The 16,861-nt window shown below is 59.3% G+C and overlaps 6 protein-coding genes across 6 annotated transcripts; all 6 read left to right on the forward strand.

Annotated features, from left to right (window-relative positions):
• On the forward strand, positions 1-564 carry LPMP_140390 (hypothetical protein; the record flags this gene model as incomplete). Its single annotated transcript, XM_010698971.1, has 1 exon — positions 1-564. A coding segment is annotated over one exon (564 nt), but the record flags the coding sequence as incomplete, so codon positions are not given.
• A 528-nt stretch (positions 565-1,092) lies between these two features.
• LPMP_140400 (hypothetical protein) lies at positions 1,093-4,284 on the forward strand (the record flags this gene model as incomplete). The annotated part of the gene is made up of 1 exon (XM_010698972.1): positions 1,093-4,284. The coding sequence occupies one exon, from the start codon at positions 1,093-1,095 to the stop codon at positions 4,282-4,284; it is 3,192 nt and encodes a 1,063-aa protein (XP_010697274.1).
• A 1,260-nt stretch (positions 4,285-5,544) lies between these two features.
• Positions 5,545-8,064, forward strand: LPMP_140410 (hypothetical protein; the record flags this gene model as incomplete). The annotated part of the gene is made up of 1 exon (XM_010698973.1): positions 5,545-8,064. One exon carries the CDS (start codon positions 5,545-5,547, stop codon positions 8,062-8,064), a length of 2,520 nt encoding a protein of 839 aa, XP_010697275.1.
• Positions 8,065-9,374: 1,310 nt separating this feature from the next.
• Positions 9,375-10,580, forward strand: LPMP_140420 (mRNA capping enzyme-like protein; the record flags this gene model as incomplete). Its single annotated transcript, XM_010698974.1, has 1 exon — positions 9,375-10,580. One exon carries the CDS (start codon positions 9,375-9,377, stop codon positions 10,578-10,580), a length of 1,206 nt encoding a protein of 401 aa, XP_010697276.1.
• A 702-nt stretch (positions 10,581-11,282) lies between these two features.
• On the forward strand, positions 11,283-12,935 carry LPMP_140430 (pyridine nucleotide-disulfide oxidoreductase, putative; the record flags this gene model as incomplete). Its single annotated transcript, XM_010698975.1, has 1 exon — positions 11,283-12,935. One exon carries the CDS (start codon positions 11,283-11,285, stop codon positions 12,933-12,935), a length of 1,653 nt encoding a protein of 550 aa, XP_010697277.1.
• A 2,785-nt stretch (positions 12,936-15,720) lies between these two features.
• Positions 15,721-16,704, forward strand: LPMP_140440 (hypothetical protein; the record flags this gene model as incomplete). Its single annotated transcript, XM_010698976.1, has 1 exon — positions 15,721-16,704. One exon carries the CDS (start codon positions 15,721-15,723, stop codon positions 16,702-16,704), a length of 984 nt encoding a protein of 327 aa, XP_010697278.1.
• Positions 16,705-16,861: the final 157 nt, after the last annotated feature.

Below are 16,861 nucleotides of genomic sequence, written 5' to 3' on the forward strand. Positions count from 1 at the left end.
GATGCCACCCTTCTCGCCGCGCTGGAGCAGCTGGAGGAAGTGCGCGAGCGCCTTCACGACACGCTTCGCGAGGCCGCCTTCGGCTTCACGAGTGCGCAGCGGGAGGAGGAGTCAACGCGGGGCTGCTTCGTATCCTTTGATGCGGTGCCCACAGCGCAAGGCACTCTCGAGGCCCTTGTGTCTCTCACACGGAAGCCTGTCACTACCTCGCCAAGTGGCTCTGAGGAGACTCGCCGTGGTGAAAACAATGAGGCCGCCCGAGTGGACAGCTGCAGTTATGCGTGGGAGATGGTGCTGATAAACGGTAAACGAAGAAGGAGGCAACAAGTGCGAGCAGCTGAGCCACAGCAAGGATCTCCGACATCCAACTCTGCAGAAGAAGAGGCCGATATTTCTCCTCCAGACCCGATCTACTACTTCAGTGAGTGCCCCTCTAGTGCCCTGCGAGAGTGCCAGGAGGCATACAGACGCGTGTTGCGCTGCGCCGTCGAGACTGTGAATGCACAGCAACGTGCCCTGGCGGCAGCGGTGGCAATGACGGCAGCAAGTGTGCAAGAATCATAGGAGCATCTCTCCTTCTGCGTGTGGTGTGCCACCCGGGGGTCAGCTCCGTTCTGGCGAGAGCGGGTAGAGACGTCCTCACAAGTAAACGTTTACGCATGATGGGGCAGGGGACTCGGGCAGCCCCTCCCGAGTACCTCTGCTAAGTGTTGGTGCGCCTCAGTAGTTAGATCGGGGGTCCCGATTTTCTCTTCCAGTGGACTTCGCCCACCTACGTCTTGCGGACACACACACATACACACGCTCCTGGTCTCCTCTCGAAGGAGCTGCGTCTAACGGCAGCGGCACTGAATCCCCCAGCACCTCCTACTGTCTGTCTGTATCTGGTGTGCTCTCCTCCTCCTCCACTCGAAACCCTTCCCATCTTTCTCCCTTCCCCCCATCCGCCCCCCTTTCCTCTCTCTCTCTTCCACTCCATCTCGCGCACGACCCTCTTGTACGCATACGCGCACACATTTGGGGGCGCGCATCAACGCCATCGACTACACACAAAGAGAGGCCCCACGAAGAGAGGGAGAAAAAGACCAATTCATGGGGCGGCCCAGCGGTTTCTTCCGGAGGCTAAAGGCGAAGGAGAAGCGCGCCTCCTCACGCAAGCAGCGTGGCACCAAGGGTGCATCCAAGGAGGAGAGGCGGCGCAAGCACAATGAGCGGGTGGAGCTGTACGCGGCGAAGCGCGAGGCGGAGCAGCTCGCGGAGGTAAGCAGCTCCAGCGACGACGAACCATCGACAGACTCGGACGCGGAGGAGTACCGCCAGACGAAGTCGTTGCGGCGGCTGCAGAAGATGCTGGGGGTAACTTCGCCCTCCGACCCCCAAGCCGCATCGTATAAGCGTTCCCGCCGGCAACCGACATCCGCGTCACGCCGCGATGACACTCACGCCGACGAGGATGAGAAAGTGGCAGATGGATGGAACAGCTGCGCAGATGACGACAGTGACAATGCAAACGCGAGGGAATCGCTCTCGACGGAAGGAAAGCAAAACCGTCGCCCACCTCCGCAGCGGCGTCGCGCTCGTCATGAGTGTGCCCAAGCGAAAGCGAGCGCCGCGTGCGGCGACGACGACGACGCGGATGTGGACGGCGAAGACTGGCGACTCTATTTGGGTGCTGTCAGCGGCAGCGGTGACGACGACGACGACGAAGGTGCGGATGGTGAGGAAGTGACGGAGCTTGGGGAGGAGACGGATGACGCCGACAACGTCGTTGACACAGACCTTCTCATGGACATGGGCGACAGTGACGATGACGACGACAGTGTCGGCAAGGATGAGGAAAATGAAAACGACGACAATCCGCTCTTCGACCTCGAGAGGAGCGATGGAGACGCTCAAGAAGTAGACGACGATGACGATGACGGAGCGGATCTCTTCGATGATGCGATGATGTACGACGGCGAGGAGGAGGACGAGGAGGAGGGTGAAGAGCGGGAGGATATCTATGTCGATGACGAAGACGATGACGCGGCGGCAGGGAAGGAACGGGAAACGGATTCACAAGAGCGCCTTCTTCTGCAAAGTTTTCAGTTCAACCCAAGCACCGTCTCTATCCTGCGGCAGTGCGGCGCTGTTGGTGAGGCTAACGGCGCGAAGGACAACAGTAGCAGTTCTGTGTTGACAGAGAGGGATGAGTGGGTGCGCAAGTATCATCTCAATTTGCACGGCGCGCTTGACGAGACACCGCTGAAGCCACTGCCAGTACCGCATGCCGCGTTGGAGCTGCTGGCCGAGTCGAACAAGCGTCTTCAGGCGCGCGCCGCTGAACGCCTGAAGACGACTAAAGATAAGAAGGATTTGGGCATCTTCTTTGCCTCTCCGGAGGAGTTCGCCGCAGTGCACCCGGAGAACGTTGCAGTACTCGCCACGGCGCACGCACAGCAGCACCTGCTACACGCGCCGTTTGATGTGCAGCGGTGTGCTGCGTCACTGCCACCGCTGTCAGCACCTCAGGCAGCAGAGCCATGGACGGCGTGCCCACCGTACCTCCATCCTCTGTTGTGGGAGAAGTGGGCGGCATTCCGTGCAGGCCGAAACGTACCCACATTTACCGCGGAGGAGCGTGGCTTGCTAGATTTGCTGCAAGGCTACGCGGACCTGCTTGACACACTCCACTGCTGGCAGAACAGCGAGTCGCGGCGCGAAATCTTCGCGTTGCACCTACTCAATCACTGGTTCAAGGCCCGGTCTGTCGTGCTAGCGCATGACACCCTCCTGGCAAAGCGCCAGGAGGCGCAGAGAAGGCGTCGCTGTCGTGACCAGCAGAAGAGGCAACGCAGACACAACGGAGGCACTCTGGACAGCGACGCCTTCTCTGCTGATGCGAAGTGGCTCACACAGCAGAGCTCTACGAGAAACCGGGGTCGGCAGGCAAAAGGCAAGGCCCCCGTCAGTCAGCAAAACAAACCAGAGAAGGAAGTGACGAAGTCTGATGAAATTTGCTGTGAGGCCGACAGCGAGCAGCAAGAGCACAATCTGGACACCGATGACCAGGAGCTCGAGCTTCGCGACCGTGGCTTCAGCAAGACACGTTTGTGTGTGTTGTGCCCACTGCGCAACCACGCCTACAAGTTTGTCTACTCACTAGTGTCCATACTGCAAGCCGACCCGTCCAGGTGCCCTAAGCTGGCCATGTTCGAGCAGGACTTTACGGAGATTGAGGAGGCCGTCGATCCAACCTTCAAGCGGCGGCCGCGCGACTACCAGCGCGCCTTCGAGGGCAACATCGACGACTCCTTCTGTGTAGGGTTGCGGCTGGAGCCGGATCGGGTGCACGTCTACTCGCACCCCCTCAACAGCGACTTGCTCCTGTGCTCTCCGCTCGGCCTGCGCCGCCGTATCGAGAAGAACGGTGACGTTCTCGTCTCCCTCTCCTCCATCGAAGTGTGCCTCCTCGAGGACGCGCAGATGCTCTTTCAACAAAACTGGATGCACGTCACGGCTGTGCTGGAGTTGCTGAACAAACGCCCGACCGACACTACGCACGGCCTCTCTGATCTGCGCCGCGTCTACGCGTGGGTGCTGGAAGGCAAGAGCGGCCGCCACCGCCAGACAATCATGTCGACAAATGTATGTAACGCGACAATGCTGGCCACCTTCCGCACCGCCTCTGTGAACAACTCAGGGAAACTTCTTCTGCAGCGCCGCGCCGACCCCGGGGTGCTGTCACGGGTGCTAGTTCCGGTGCGGCAACACTTCATCCGCTTCGACCCAGGCTCGCTGGCCACCGTCGACGAGGACCGCTTTGAGTTCTTCACGAAGCAGGTGTACGAGACCAAGATCAACGCCATGGCCGAGCGCGACGTCCGCGTCATCATTTTTGTTCCCTCGTACTTCGACTTTGTGCGCGTGCGCAACTACCTCCACCGTGAGTACCGTGAGAGCTATGTGGCACTGTGCGAGTACACCTCGCTAAAGCAGCAGCGCAAGGCTCTTGGGCAGTTCTCTGACCTCGAGCGCCCGGTCCTGCTCGTGACGGAGCGCTTCTACTACTTCAAGCGCTACTTTGTGAAGCTGGCAGAGGCGCTCCTCTTCTACAGTCCGCCAATGTTCCCCGAGTACTACGCGTCCCTCGCAAACAGGCTCGTGTCGACGTCGCCGAACGCCTTCACAATGACACTCTACTGCCGCTATGACACGCACGAGCTGAACCGCTTGGTGGGCACGTCGCGCATGGTCCAGTTGCTTGAGCGCGACTCCGGCGTCTTTTCCTTTGTTACCTCGTAGGGCGACGGTAGCGCAGAGTGTGAGAAGGCGGGGTGGTGTAGCGGATGGTCTCGGCAAATAGTGCTGCAGAACGCGTCGAGTGCATATGGGCCCACTACCCGCGCCTCCTCCCATCCTCCTCGCCTCCGCCTCTCGCGCTATCACGCCGGCTCTTTTACTTTGCCTCACATTTCTCCCTAAAAAGAAACGACTAAGCAAGGGCGGTCGTCTAAGCGCAATTGGTGAAAATGGCCACGCCGTTGTTGCGGTGGCGGTGGTGTTCCCTTTTTCGGCTGTCTTTTGACCTCTCGCTTTCCTGAGCCACACACACACACACACACCTCCACATAAGGCAAAGCGTACCCACGTCCGTGCCGCGTATGTGTGTGTGTGTGTGGAGGTGTGGGTGTATGTGTGTGTGCGTGTGTGTGTGTGTCGTAGTCTCCGTATGATGGGCAGGGGTGTGATGTGGTGAGTTGAGCTCCCCTCGCTCTCCACCCTCCACCCCCAGGCCCTCCCTTCTCTCTCCCACCTCCCACCACATCACCACCACCACCCACATCTTGTCCCTGTGCATGCCCACTGAGGTCTGCTCCTGTGGCCAAACCAAGGAACGATGGACGCCCTCATACTGAGGCCTACATGCACATATAGTCGGAAGCATCCGCGTGTGTGGGCGTTGGTCATTAGTGGGTGGCTATTGTGGAGGTGAGAAAAGCAGCGACCTCTTCCTGTCGTTTGCGTGTGTGTGTGTGTGTGTGTGTGTTTGTGTGTGGCCCTCTGCTGCAACTACTTCAGCTCACATGGCCTCCCCGAGCATTCTTCAACAACCTTTGCATTAGATGGACCCCCCTCCTTCCCTCTGCGCCCTTCCTTTCCTCCTCTTAGTCGCTGACCCGCACGACTGGCAGACATCAGCGTCGCCGTTGCAAGCGCAAGGCAAAACGAGCAACACACACACACATACCGTGACACAAACGAGAGGAGACCGAGAGAAGTCTAGTGCCGAAGAACAGGTGCTCGCCTACCTCACTAGCGGTGCTATAGCTCCCAGGTCAGCTGGCTGTAGATGAGGGTGAAGGTATCTGTGTGAAACCATTTTCTTCCTGCCTGCTTGGAAAGCCGATTTCTACCCATCACCTCTTCGACAGAGAGAGAGGAGAGAGGAGAGAAGCACCTAGGCGCTCGCTTACATAGCCAAAGGAATAAAAGTATTATAGATATTCCTGCCGTAAACGAGCGTGGAGGTGGACCACCACACGTAACCCCTCACGTGAGAAGATGGCCACCACTGCCTTTCAATTTGTTCAGGGAAACGAGCGCCTTGACTGGGGCATCCTCGTCTCCATTGATGTTGAGCGACTGATGAAGTCCACCAACGTGGGCACCCTGCAGCGCATCATCGAGAACATCGCCTTCTCCCGTGTGACACGCGATGAGGCCGCCCTCCTCACGCCAGACCACATCCTGCACCTCTTTCAGCTCTGCCAAGTGGTGATCCAGTACTTGGTCTACTCACAGGAGATCCTCGCCAACATCAACGTCAAGCTGAACGACCGTATGGAGGGGCAGCAGGCCACTGCGCATGAGCGGGAGATGCTTCTCCAGCGGCTCTCCGACGAGACCGCCCTGCTGAAGAAGCAGGCCAAGACGCAGCGGCGCACGCTGTTGGCGTACGAGTACAACGTGCATGCAGCGTTGGCGCGCGGGGTGACCGGCAGCGGTGCTGCCCCCGGCGTTCCGGCGACTTTGTACATTTGCCCATACTGCGGGGATGAGTACCACAAGGCCGAGTCCATGCAGTCGCACCTGCGCAAGAGGCATAACACGACAGCGGGGTCGACAAACTCGCCGGTCGCAGGCACTGCCACCCCTCCCCCGCCGCCAATCGCGGGCGGCGGCGGCGGCCCAACTTACGGCAACCACCCAGAGTCTTCCATCCCACCTGCTGCTGGTGGTTGCATCGCAGCCGCCGGGGATGCTGAGACGCTCCAGCAACTTCGTCACCGTGTGGAACAGTTAGAAAGAGACAAGGAGGTGATGGAGCGGCAACAGCGTGAGAACCTGATACTTATGATGCTGGGTGCCTCGCGGTCTCAGCCAACATCCCCGCCACCACAGCAACAGGAACAGAAGCCAGCGTCGGCGCCCTCCAGTACAAGCCTGCACCCGCTCGTTTCTCCCTCACTGCCGCCGCCGTCGCCGCTTTCGAGTGCGACCGCGGCGCCATCTGCGACAACAACCGAAAGCGCACTGAACACAATTCCAGAGCATCTGCAAGGTATACCGGTCGTGCCGGACATCAGCGCGATGATGAACTATAACCTCTCCTGCCAGCGTGAGGCCTCGGAAAACGCACTGCGGCGCCAACTGGTGAGCCTGGAGGCCGAGATACGAGCGCTGAGGGCAAGCAAGTCGTCTGCAGCGTCCACAGTGCTCAGCGAAGCGCCACCGCCACCTCCACAGTCCACCCCTGGTCCCTGCATCACTGCATCTACTGGCGTCCCCGCTGGTGCGTGGCCTGCGTGGGTAGCGGAACTGGAGAACGCACAGCAACGCCAACACCAGCAGCAGCAACAGTCCACCACCACCGAAGCCGTCCCCTCTCTCACACCGCCGTCGACACCGCCCCCAGCACCACTACTACCACCGCCACCGCAGCAACAGCAGCAGCGTGACTATACGACAGGTGTGACGGCACCCTCCCCTGTGTCACCACCCTCGCACTCACAGTCGTCTTCAACGCAGCCTGCATCAACCTCCCCAGCGGCGCCGCTGATCCAAGCGATGCCCTCGCTTACCGCTCAATCACCCTTGCGGTCAAGCTCTCTAGCACCGCAACCGAGCTACGGCATTCAGCAGCAGCAGCAGCAGCACCCGCCAACAGTTCAGCCCTCGACACCCTCAGCCCCAGGCTTATCCACCGCCGTCATCCCGATACCCTCTCCCACCACGGCGGCCATAACTGAAGCCGGCGCACCTGCCGCTCCAACCCCCACGCCGTCCGTAAGCATTCCTCAGCCGCTAGTGGTGCATCCGAAACCGCACCACCGGGTAGAGAGCAGCACCAACTCCAGCCTCACATCCACCTCAACATTGCCTCCGCACCGTGCGGTTAGCAAAGGGCCCCCAGGCATTTCGCTCTCTCACATCAGCGCGACACCGTGGACCCTATCGACCCTGACAAGCACAGGCGTACTTGGCGGTGCCGCACTTGCGACGGCAGCGGCGACATCAACCTCTGTGGCACCGATACCGTTGCCATCGACGACTTCTACCGGCCTTCTTGCCCCTCCTGTCTCTTCCCCCGGACTCGGCGTAGGGTCGTACTTTTCCTCTCGCACTTCTGTGCCTGCAGCTGCAACGCCAGCGCTACTCCCGATTACTCCGCCGCCCGCCGCACGCGACAGCAGCAGCCCCACGCAGCAGTACTCATACACAGCGCCACTCTCGACAGTATCGCCATCTGTGAGCAGCACGCACAACAGCCCACCGCCCCCGGCCACAGTGCCGGAACCCTCCGTGCCTCACCCGACGTCCGTTCAACCTCTTCGTATGACGAACACCCCCCTCTCTCACGCACCGCCCCTCCCGGTGCCGGTTGTGGCAGGTAGCACCAGCGGTAACACCACCAGTGTCAATAGCTGGTCTTTACCAGCTCCAGTGCCGAGTATTGCAACCGTGCCGGTGCCAGCGCCGGCAGCAGTGTCCGGGGCTGTCAAGCCCTTCCGGACGTTGAGCAGTAGCAGTAGCAGTAGCAGTGGCTCGCGCTTCGGCGCTGCTGGTCGCTACGAGTATTAGAGCCACCCCCTCTGGTTTGAGACCGAAGGGAGGGGTGACGAACCCGAAAGAGGAAGTGACGAGGAGATGCGGTGCCCCTCCTCCCTCTTTTACCCCCCCCCCTGCACACAGACACACACACACACCTCCAAGTCCTCGGGGCAGCTATACAACGCCAGTAATAGAAGACGGGAGTGCACGGAGTGCGCGTGTGTGGGTGAATGCGTGTCCTTGCCTGTGTGTATGCGGCTGGTGGGCAAAGAGGGACGGTGGCGGTAGTCCGCAGCATGATCACTGCCTGTGCAGCCACACATAGACAAGCGACAAACAACTACGGTGTATGTGCACAATAGAGCTTTGGCTACGTGGTTATCCTGTGTGCGGGTCCTTTTTAAAGCTCGCCTCTGATAGAGATCATAGAAGTCTCCATCCCTCCTCCTCTCCTTCGTGGACCACACACACACACACACACACCTCCCGCTATATTGACCCTCTCACCTGAGCTGCGTCCACGTATTGGTTGGAGTAGAGAAACAATAACGAGACGCCGTGTGTTCAGCGCGCGAGTGAATATGGGGGACGAACTACCAAGAGGAATTCAAACTTGAATAAGGATACACACATACACACAGAGAGAGAGAGGGGGGTGCGTGAGAAGAAAGCGCCCAGACCCCATCTTTGTTTTCTCTCTCCCTCCCTCTCTCTCTTCTCCCACCACTCGTTCCGCTGAGAGAAAGAGGGAGGGAGTCTGAGGGCGGTGCGGGAGGTCTTCCCACTGTGCCACGAATGCGGAACAGCGCGCGTAAGTTCAGACTTGTGCACATCACGAACCCCAGCACACACGCACACACACACACGCACACACAGAGGCACACAATGAACGCATGAATGGAAGGAAAGAAGGGGCAGGGTGCTGCTCTTTCTCTCTCTCACTGAAACGGGTCGGCAAGAGGTGCATCTCGCACGTCTTGCCACTCCGCACTTACACGCACAAGCAGAAATATAGCCTTCTCCTTCTTCTCCATCTCTTCCCCACCCCTACCTCTCCGCTCTCCATCAACGCTCAGCAGAGATACACACGTGCGAGTGTTGGAGAGGGACAGACAAGAAGTGAGCACAGATTGCTGCTCCCACTCCTGAGCATGAGTGTGCATTTCATTTCTTTCCCCTTCTCATCACCTCTCGCCTCCTCAGAGCTGTTTTATCACGCGTATGTAACCAACAGACGAGAAAAGTGTCCATCGGTGTGTGTGTGTGTGTCCCCATCACATCGACCTCTCTCTCGCTATCCCCCACCCCTCTCCCCAGCTGCCTGCCAATCCCCTGCATACATGCGAGGTTTGCAACGCGTGCCGCGGTACCGGGACCCTCTGGTTCGCAATGTGGCCCGTGTACTCCTGCGCGGCTTACAGGAACAGCACCACGCACCCTCCTTGACAAGAGTCGAGCTGGAGGTGCGGCTCGGCAGCATCCTGGCGCACACTCGTGCACGTCAGCTAGACATACCCATTGCCGTAGCATCGCCAGCCTTGATTGATGAGACAGCACGAAATATCTACCAATTTCATGCAGGCATTTCACAACCGCTGCTCTACGGGATGCAGGTAGCCTTGCTAGAGGCGGACCTTGCCGCGCGGCACGACATGGACCCACAAAGCGGGAAAGTTGATGTACACGTGTTTCTTTCCAATGGGAAACGACTGCGCTGTCGCTACCAACGGCTACACGAGGTGGCCCCCACCATGCGCGCAGACAGCGTTAAGGCACCCGCCTTGAACTCTGAGGCGCCCCTGTACAATCCCCTGTCCCTCACCCACGGTATCACGGTGCTGTCGGCCGAAACCAAGAGCCGGCTGGCCGTGGTGGACATGTGCTGCCCAGGCTGGTGCGCTGACGTGCGCTTTGCTCTCTCTAAGGAGGCGACTGTTCCGGTTGAGCTGACGGATGCAACGAACGAGAGGGCGAAAGCGTCGCGCTTCCGTTCGCGCATGTGCATTCCGGTGGGGCCTTTTTTTTCCATTCAAATAACGCAATCGACCCTCAGCCAAGATGTGTGGTGGTACCCACCCCCAAATATGCGCTCCTACCTTGACAAGGACGTGGGGGCGCCCTCATCACCCGCGGCGGTCACGGGTACGACCACGTTCGGTGTTGGCTCGGTGATCCCGACACCAGCACTGTTTTTTCCGGAGAGAAGAGCAGAGCGCGTCGGTCGGAGCGACACGCAGACCGCCACATTCGAAGTGGAGGTGGAGATCAACCTGCCTGCGCTGCTGCGTGAGTGGAAGCGCATGTACGGGGGCGCTGCCGCGTCCGCGTATCTATCTACCTCAGCGCTCGTCGATACGACATGCGCCGGAACGGCAATCCTAGGCGACGCATCATTGAAGCCGCCGACAACGATGGCGACAAGAGATGACGGCGCCGATATGTACGCCACGGTATTGGCGGAGAGAGAAGACCCCTACCTCTTGCGCGTGGCCGAAGAGGTGATGGCGGTGGTGCAACTGCTCACTAAGGTGCGCGTCGTCGAGTGAGGCCTCCACTTTCGTGCATCCCGACTCTTTCTCTTTCTCCCTGGCCATCTCTCCCACAAACCTCAACGAGATGAGAGGGAGAACACAAGCAAGTGGCTCACACGGTCGTCAGGCGCAGGTGCAGGCGTCGCGGGAGAGAGAAGGTGAAAGGAGAAGGGGGTATTGGCGAGGAGGATGACGGACAGGCTCATGCGACACATAAGCGCGCAGAGGTGTGCTTATGAAGGAAAATACTAAAACTCCACAACTGAAAGCCAAGTAGGTAGCACACACGCACCGCATCGCTGCTGCCGTCTCCTCCCTCCCTCTCTTTGCATTCCACATCTGAGTATCTGCATGGTGGTATGCCCAAGTGGGGTGCATTGACGTGTTAGTGAGAGACTACAGGGAAGGGGGTGGCAAGTGCCAACACCATCTTCTGTGCTGCTCTCTCGTGATGCTCTACTGCCGCCACTACTGGCCCTTGTGGCCTGTGGTGAGGGGGGAGGGGGGAGGGGACGAGTCCAGGTCGCCAGCAGTGATCACCACATCCGCGCGTGCGTACGTGGGAGGAGAGGTGATGCACTTCCTTCGTCAAAATGCGATGTGCTCCTCCTGATGCATTGAAGCCTGTGCTCCACCGTCTCCTCTCGGTCTCGTTTTCTTCTTCACGCCGCGCTCCTTCTCCTTCCCCCTTCAGCATCTCTGCACAGAAGCCTCACGATGCTCTGGAAGTTTCTTGTTAGTGGTCTGGTAGGCTCGGCCTGCTCAGCTTACCACCGCGGCCCTACGAATGTCTCCCTGGCCCTCGACCCGCCGACACTGTCCATCATTATGGACCCGAGCAAGGACATTGTCCCCATCCGCGCCGTCATTGTGGGGGGCGGCTACGCTGGGAGTAAGATGGCCTATCAGCTGGACAGCATGTTTGACGTCACGCACATCGATGAGAAAAACTTCTACGAGCTCACCAACGACATTATTCCCATCATCACCAACCCGTGGAAGGAGGACGTGAACCCAAAAGCGTGCCGACGCATGATGGTGCTGCATCGCTATTACCTCAAGCGCAGCAACGTTGTGACGGGCACCGTGGCCGGCGTGGATGAGCAGCAGGTGTATCTGCGCGATGGCCGCACCGTACCGTACGATCTTCTCTTTCTCGCAACAGGAGAGCGCAAGCCGTTCCCTTTTCAGACTCGCGAGCGCACCATCTCTGGCCGGGTGCAGGAACTGAAGCGTTTTAACGAGTTTCTGCAGTCCTGCAAGAAGGTCGCCGTCGTTGGTGGCGGCCCCGCCGGCACGTCCCTCGCGCACGACTTGGCTAGTACCCGACCAGACCTGCAGGTGCACCTGTTTCATCAGCGGGCTGAGCTTCTGCCGCGCCTCCCCGGTGTGTGCCGGCGCCACGCTCAGGAAAAGCTGCTGTCGAATCCAAATATGCATCTCCACCTGCTTAGCCGCGTGACAGATGTGGACGGTGTGGTTCTGCCGAGCAACGGCGAGAAGGCGGACTCTTCCTCCTCACCCACACGACACCCCTGTCCCGGTCAGCTGGTGGCCCCTCCCACCTCCAGTGGGGCGGCGCCGGAGTCGTCGCTGACGCTCGCCACAATCAACATGCCGTGGTGGCAGTCGCTGCTGAACACTGTCTGGCCTCCCCGCGGTGTCGTTCCGGATCAATACCGAATTCACTACGACACGCTACAGAGTGAGGGGCGGCGGCAGCAGTCCATTCTTCAGCAGGTGTACTACGGCAAGCGGGACGAGGTGGAGGAGTGCGGGGCAGTGCAGACGCACGGGGTAGAGGAAAACTTCGATTACGTCTTTGCGCTGACAGGCGACACTCCCAGGCCTATCCAATGGGATGCGCTGGAAAGCCGGTCGAGAACGCTGCCGAACATTCTGCGCGAGCACGAGACGATGGACGGCCACTACCGTGTCAGCACACTCATGCAGTTTTTAAACCACCCGAACATCTTTGCTGTTGGGCGGTGCACAAACTTGCCCGTCATGCGGGGCTACGGTGCCAGTGACATTGAGGCACGGACGCTGTTTCGGGAGCTCAACTCCGTCGTCAATAACCCCACCACAGTGTTCCTGCACACCCGCGACGGTGTTCAGCTGTCGAGCATGCAGATCCCACGCGTGCACGTCCGCCTTGGCGTCGACGACGCCGTGGGATGCACGCCGTGGTCGGGCGGCATGACTGGCATCTCCTCGGTTCACGAGTTCCTGCAAGACCGCAGCTACCTTATGAAGGAGTTCCAGCAGCCTCTCTTCTACAAGCAACAGGACCAGGCAAAGGTCAAGCAGCGGGTGTCGCAGTGGATTGCAGAGGAAATCACTGATGTTGTCGACTTCTCCCACTGCTGAAGTGGGCAATGCCATGCCAGCAGCCAGAAAAAGAGGCAGGGGAAAACCTCCACACATGAGCGTCCCCCCCCCGTCGCTTTGTGTGTACGTGGTTGGCGAAGGGGGAAGAAGAAGGGGGAAGAAGAAGGGGGAAGAAGAAGGGGGGGTTATGCATTCTGCTCTTTTCTTGCAAGCGGCTGCAACAACCGAAGCAGCTGCGCGCCTCGTCCGCACTATTTCTCAGCACTACGATGGCCCTGTTGTGTCTTTGTGCGTGTGGGGGTTGTGCAGTTGTTCCTTACAGACCTTAATTGTCCCTCTCTATACCCACGGCCCTTGCTGTACCTCTCCCTCTGCGGCTGTCTCTCGCGAGTAGCCATGTCTGTGTTGCTGTTTTACCGCAGCCCGCAGGGCTCGCCTCTGCAACGCACTCATACATCGTTCTCCTTTCCCCCCGTCTCATGCGTGCACCTGAAGAGGGTGAGCGGATGATGATGGGTCCGAGTCATCGAGGCATCACACGGAGTTTGATTTCTGCTTGCACTTCTCCCCACCATTCCCCCCTCCTTGCCTCGCCCCTCTCTTTTACCCTCTCTCTCTCTCTGTACGCACCCCCCCCCCACCCCCATTTGTATCGCTAGTGGGAAGTCGCAGAGGGAGGGGGAGAGAGAGATGTCAAAGCCAAACCGCCGTGTGTGCGGCTGGCACAGACACAAACCTCTCTTCACCTCAACGGACGAAGCTCAGAGGGCTCACGGCATCCTCAACCTCACCCTTTCACTCGTCGGCGGTCACCTTCACGCGACGCGCTCCCCACCCCGGAGCTACAACCCTTCTCAAGCGGCTTCACTAACCCCTCTGTGGCGGTTGTCCGTGAGACGTGGGTCTTGTCAGCGCCGATGATTCCGACAGTTGTCCCCTCACCGGTTGATGTACTTCTGATAACGCACACGCCACCGCCTGGTTGGTACTGACGGTCCACATCCTCGAGGGGCGCATCATTGCACCCCCATTCCGCAATGCGGTGAAGAAGATGACGACCAGCTATCCGCGCCCAATCGTGCCTGCCAGTCGCACCTTTCGTGCTTGGCATTCATTCTCAATATCGCAACTGGGCACCACAGATACAGCCCCAGCTGCAGCGAGAGGATCGGAGTTGCCGCACTGGAGCATGGCGAGTCACACCTGCAGCGGTGGCGGCGACGATCCTTTGTGTCGCTGATGCCCAGCAGTCGTCTGAAACCCCCTCACCTAACAACTTCCGACGCGGTGGTACAGCACCTCTGCTTAGAGCATGTGATATCGCAGGCGCGTGCGCACCCCCAGGGACGTCTGCATGCGCTGCTGCCATCTTATCTGCTTTGGCCCTTTCACGTCGCCTCTCCACGCGCTGTGAACGTCAGTGTCGCCATCACGCATGCCTATACACGCCTTTTCCAGCTGCAGTGGGGGAGCAGTCACTCCCGGTGTCGCTGCTCATTCCGAGGGACCGCCTCCGCATCCCTCTGCCGCTACTAGGTGACGTTGCGGTGGCGCAGCTCCAGTAGTGCTGACGGCGCTGTCGGCGAGGCTTGCACGTGTGCACGCACACCCACGATCACCACCAACGCTGTGAGTGGCAGCTCTCGGACGAAGAGGAACCCTAAGCAACGGACAACGTTTTCCTCTACACCACCGCGGAGGTGCGATCGCAGCACGTGGGGAGCAGGAGTGAGACAGCTCACCGTCAAAGTGTGCGCCTGTCGCTCTCCGTGGCATTGTACGCCTACCACGTGCTGTGCGTCCTGCTTATCACTCCATGGCTAACTCGACAGGATAGAACGTTTCATAGCAGCAACTCACCTGGCCGAGTGACAGACGGAGACGGGCGACATTAACACCGTCTTCTCGACGGCGCTGCGTGCGTTTGGGGGGAGGAGGGGAGGGGCAGAGCTGAAGTGGAAGGACCTGTGGACAAGCGCCTGGTGTGCAGTGGGAGCGGGGGTTGACTTCCTCCCCCTCTGATTTGGCCCTCGGCGTGAATCGGTCCATCAGCAGGAGCTGTTGCTTCTGACGCGGCGTGTGGACGCACTGGCAGGGCTGTGTCAGGGGTGTTGGTGCACCGCAGGGAACACTGCGCGTGTGAGATGGCGAAGGAAGGGTGCCGCTGCGATTGTTGTGTTTTTCTTGTTCACCTGCTGCTTCAGAGAATCCACGCGTACGCACACACACACAGAGAGAGAAACAGAGACTCATATATGCAGGCTCATGGGTGAACTCCTGTAACTTGAGTTGAGCGGAATGCACAGCCCAGCTGCAGCCATCTCCTCTGTGTTGTAGTGTGGTGGAGGGGGGGACATCATCGGCTACTTTGCTGACTTCGACCCACATATATACGCGTTCTCACTCTCCTGCTCTCCTGCTCACTCTTTTCTGTATGTGCATCAACCTTTTCGACGCTGCGCCACCCACATACACACACACACACTGTCCTGGTCTCTACATGTCTCGTCTCCTCGTTGAGCTGTCAGGATACCATCTCGATCACGCACACGCACACGCTTCCTTTCATTAAGAGTCCATCTTCTCCCTGTCCCCTAGAGGCCTCAGTCTCGATATCACACACAGACGCACACACGGTGTGAGCGCGTGCGTGCCTCTCTTACAGTAACGTCCGCCTTCCCTCTTTTCGTGTATCACCTTTCCCCAGATTTAATCCTATAAAGACTGGCATACCGTGCACACACACACACACACACCGCCGTCGTCGCCTCGCCACTCGGCCCAAGACGCACCCCTTTACACGCCTCCCCCCCCCCTCATCGCAATGCCTGACGAACGCTTCGATTCGATGCTACTCGCGATTGCGCAGCAACAGGAGGGCATCGACGGCATCCTTGACACTTTCTTCTCCTTTCTCAGCCGAAAGACCGACTTCTTCAGTCAGCCTGACATGGCGCGCCGCAGCGTGCATCAGGTCATGGACCGCTACCTGGCTGCAGCTGAGGAAAAGCAGCGCAAGGCGCAAGAAGCACAGGCGGCCGCGCAGCAGCAGCAGTCGGCGCGCACCTCTTCTCGAGTGGAGGTGCTCGAGAACGAGGAGGAAGTAAATGCCGCAGCTGCCGCGCAGGCCGCTAAGGACGCCGCACAACGGAAACTAGAACTTGAGAAGGCGCAATGCGAAGTCGCGGAGGCGAAGGCGAGAAAGGAAGCAGCAGCGAAGGAGGCGGCACAGCAGGCCGAGACAGACGCGAAGGAGGCCTTTGCCGACACCGCTGATGCCCCACGCGGACTGCCGCCTACCGCCGCCAACGGCTTCGCCTACGAAAAGTACATATTTTCCCAGTCACTGCAGGAGGCCGAGGTGCGCGTGCCGCTGCCGGCGGCGAACGTCAAGGGAAAGCAAGTGAATGTCGTGATCACGAGCAGCCGGCTGTTGGTTGGGATGAAGGGGGGGTCACCCATTGTGGACGGCGAGCTGTACGGCAAGGTGCGCGCTGAGGAATGCATGTGGACCATCGAAGACGGCAAAACCGTTGTCGTGACCCTCTACAAGGCAAACTCAATGGAGTGGTGGAAAACTATCTTCCAGGGCGATCCGGAGATCGACCTGCAGAAAGTGATGCCGGAGAATTCGAAGCTGGACGATCTCGACAGCGACACCCGTCAGACGGTGGAGAAGATGATGTACGACCAGCGTCAGAAGATGATGGGCAGGCCAACCTCCGACGAGCAAAAGAAGCAGGACATGCTACGCAAGTTTATGGAGGCGCACCCCGAGATGGACTTTTCGCAGGCAAAGTTCTGTTAAGTAGCCGTATGGCCTCGCTGTTTGTGTCCCCTTTTCGTTCGTTCTCTAGTGTGAGTGGGAGCAAGCCCCAGATGACACGATGGTGTGCGTGTGTGTGTGTGTGTGTGTGTGTGTGTGTGTGTGTGTGTGTGTGTGTGTGTCGTCCGACCGAACGGAG

This window comes from Leishmania panamensis (assembly GCF_000755165.1).
Source record: "Leishmania panamensis strain MHOM/PA/94/PSC-1 chromosome 14 sequence".
Lineage (NCBI taxonomy): Eukaryota > Euglenozoa > Kinetoplastea > Trypanosomatida > Trypanosomatidae > Leishmania > Leishmania panamensis.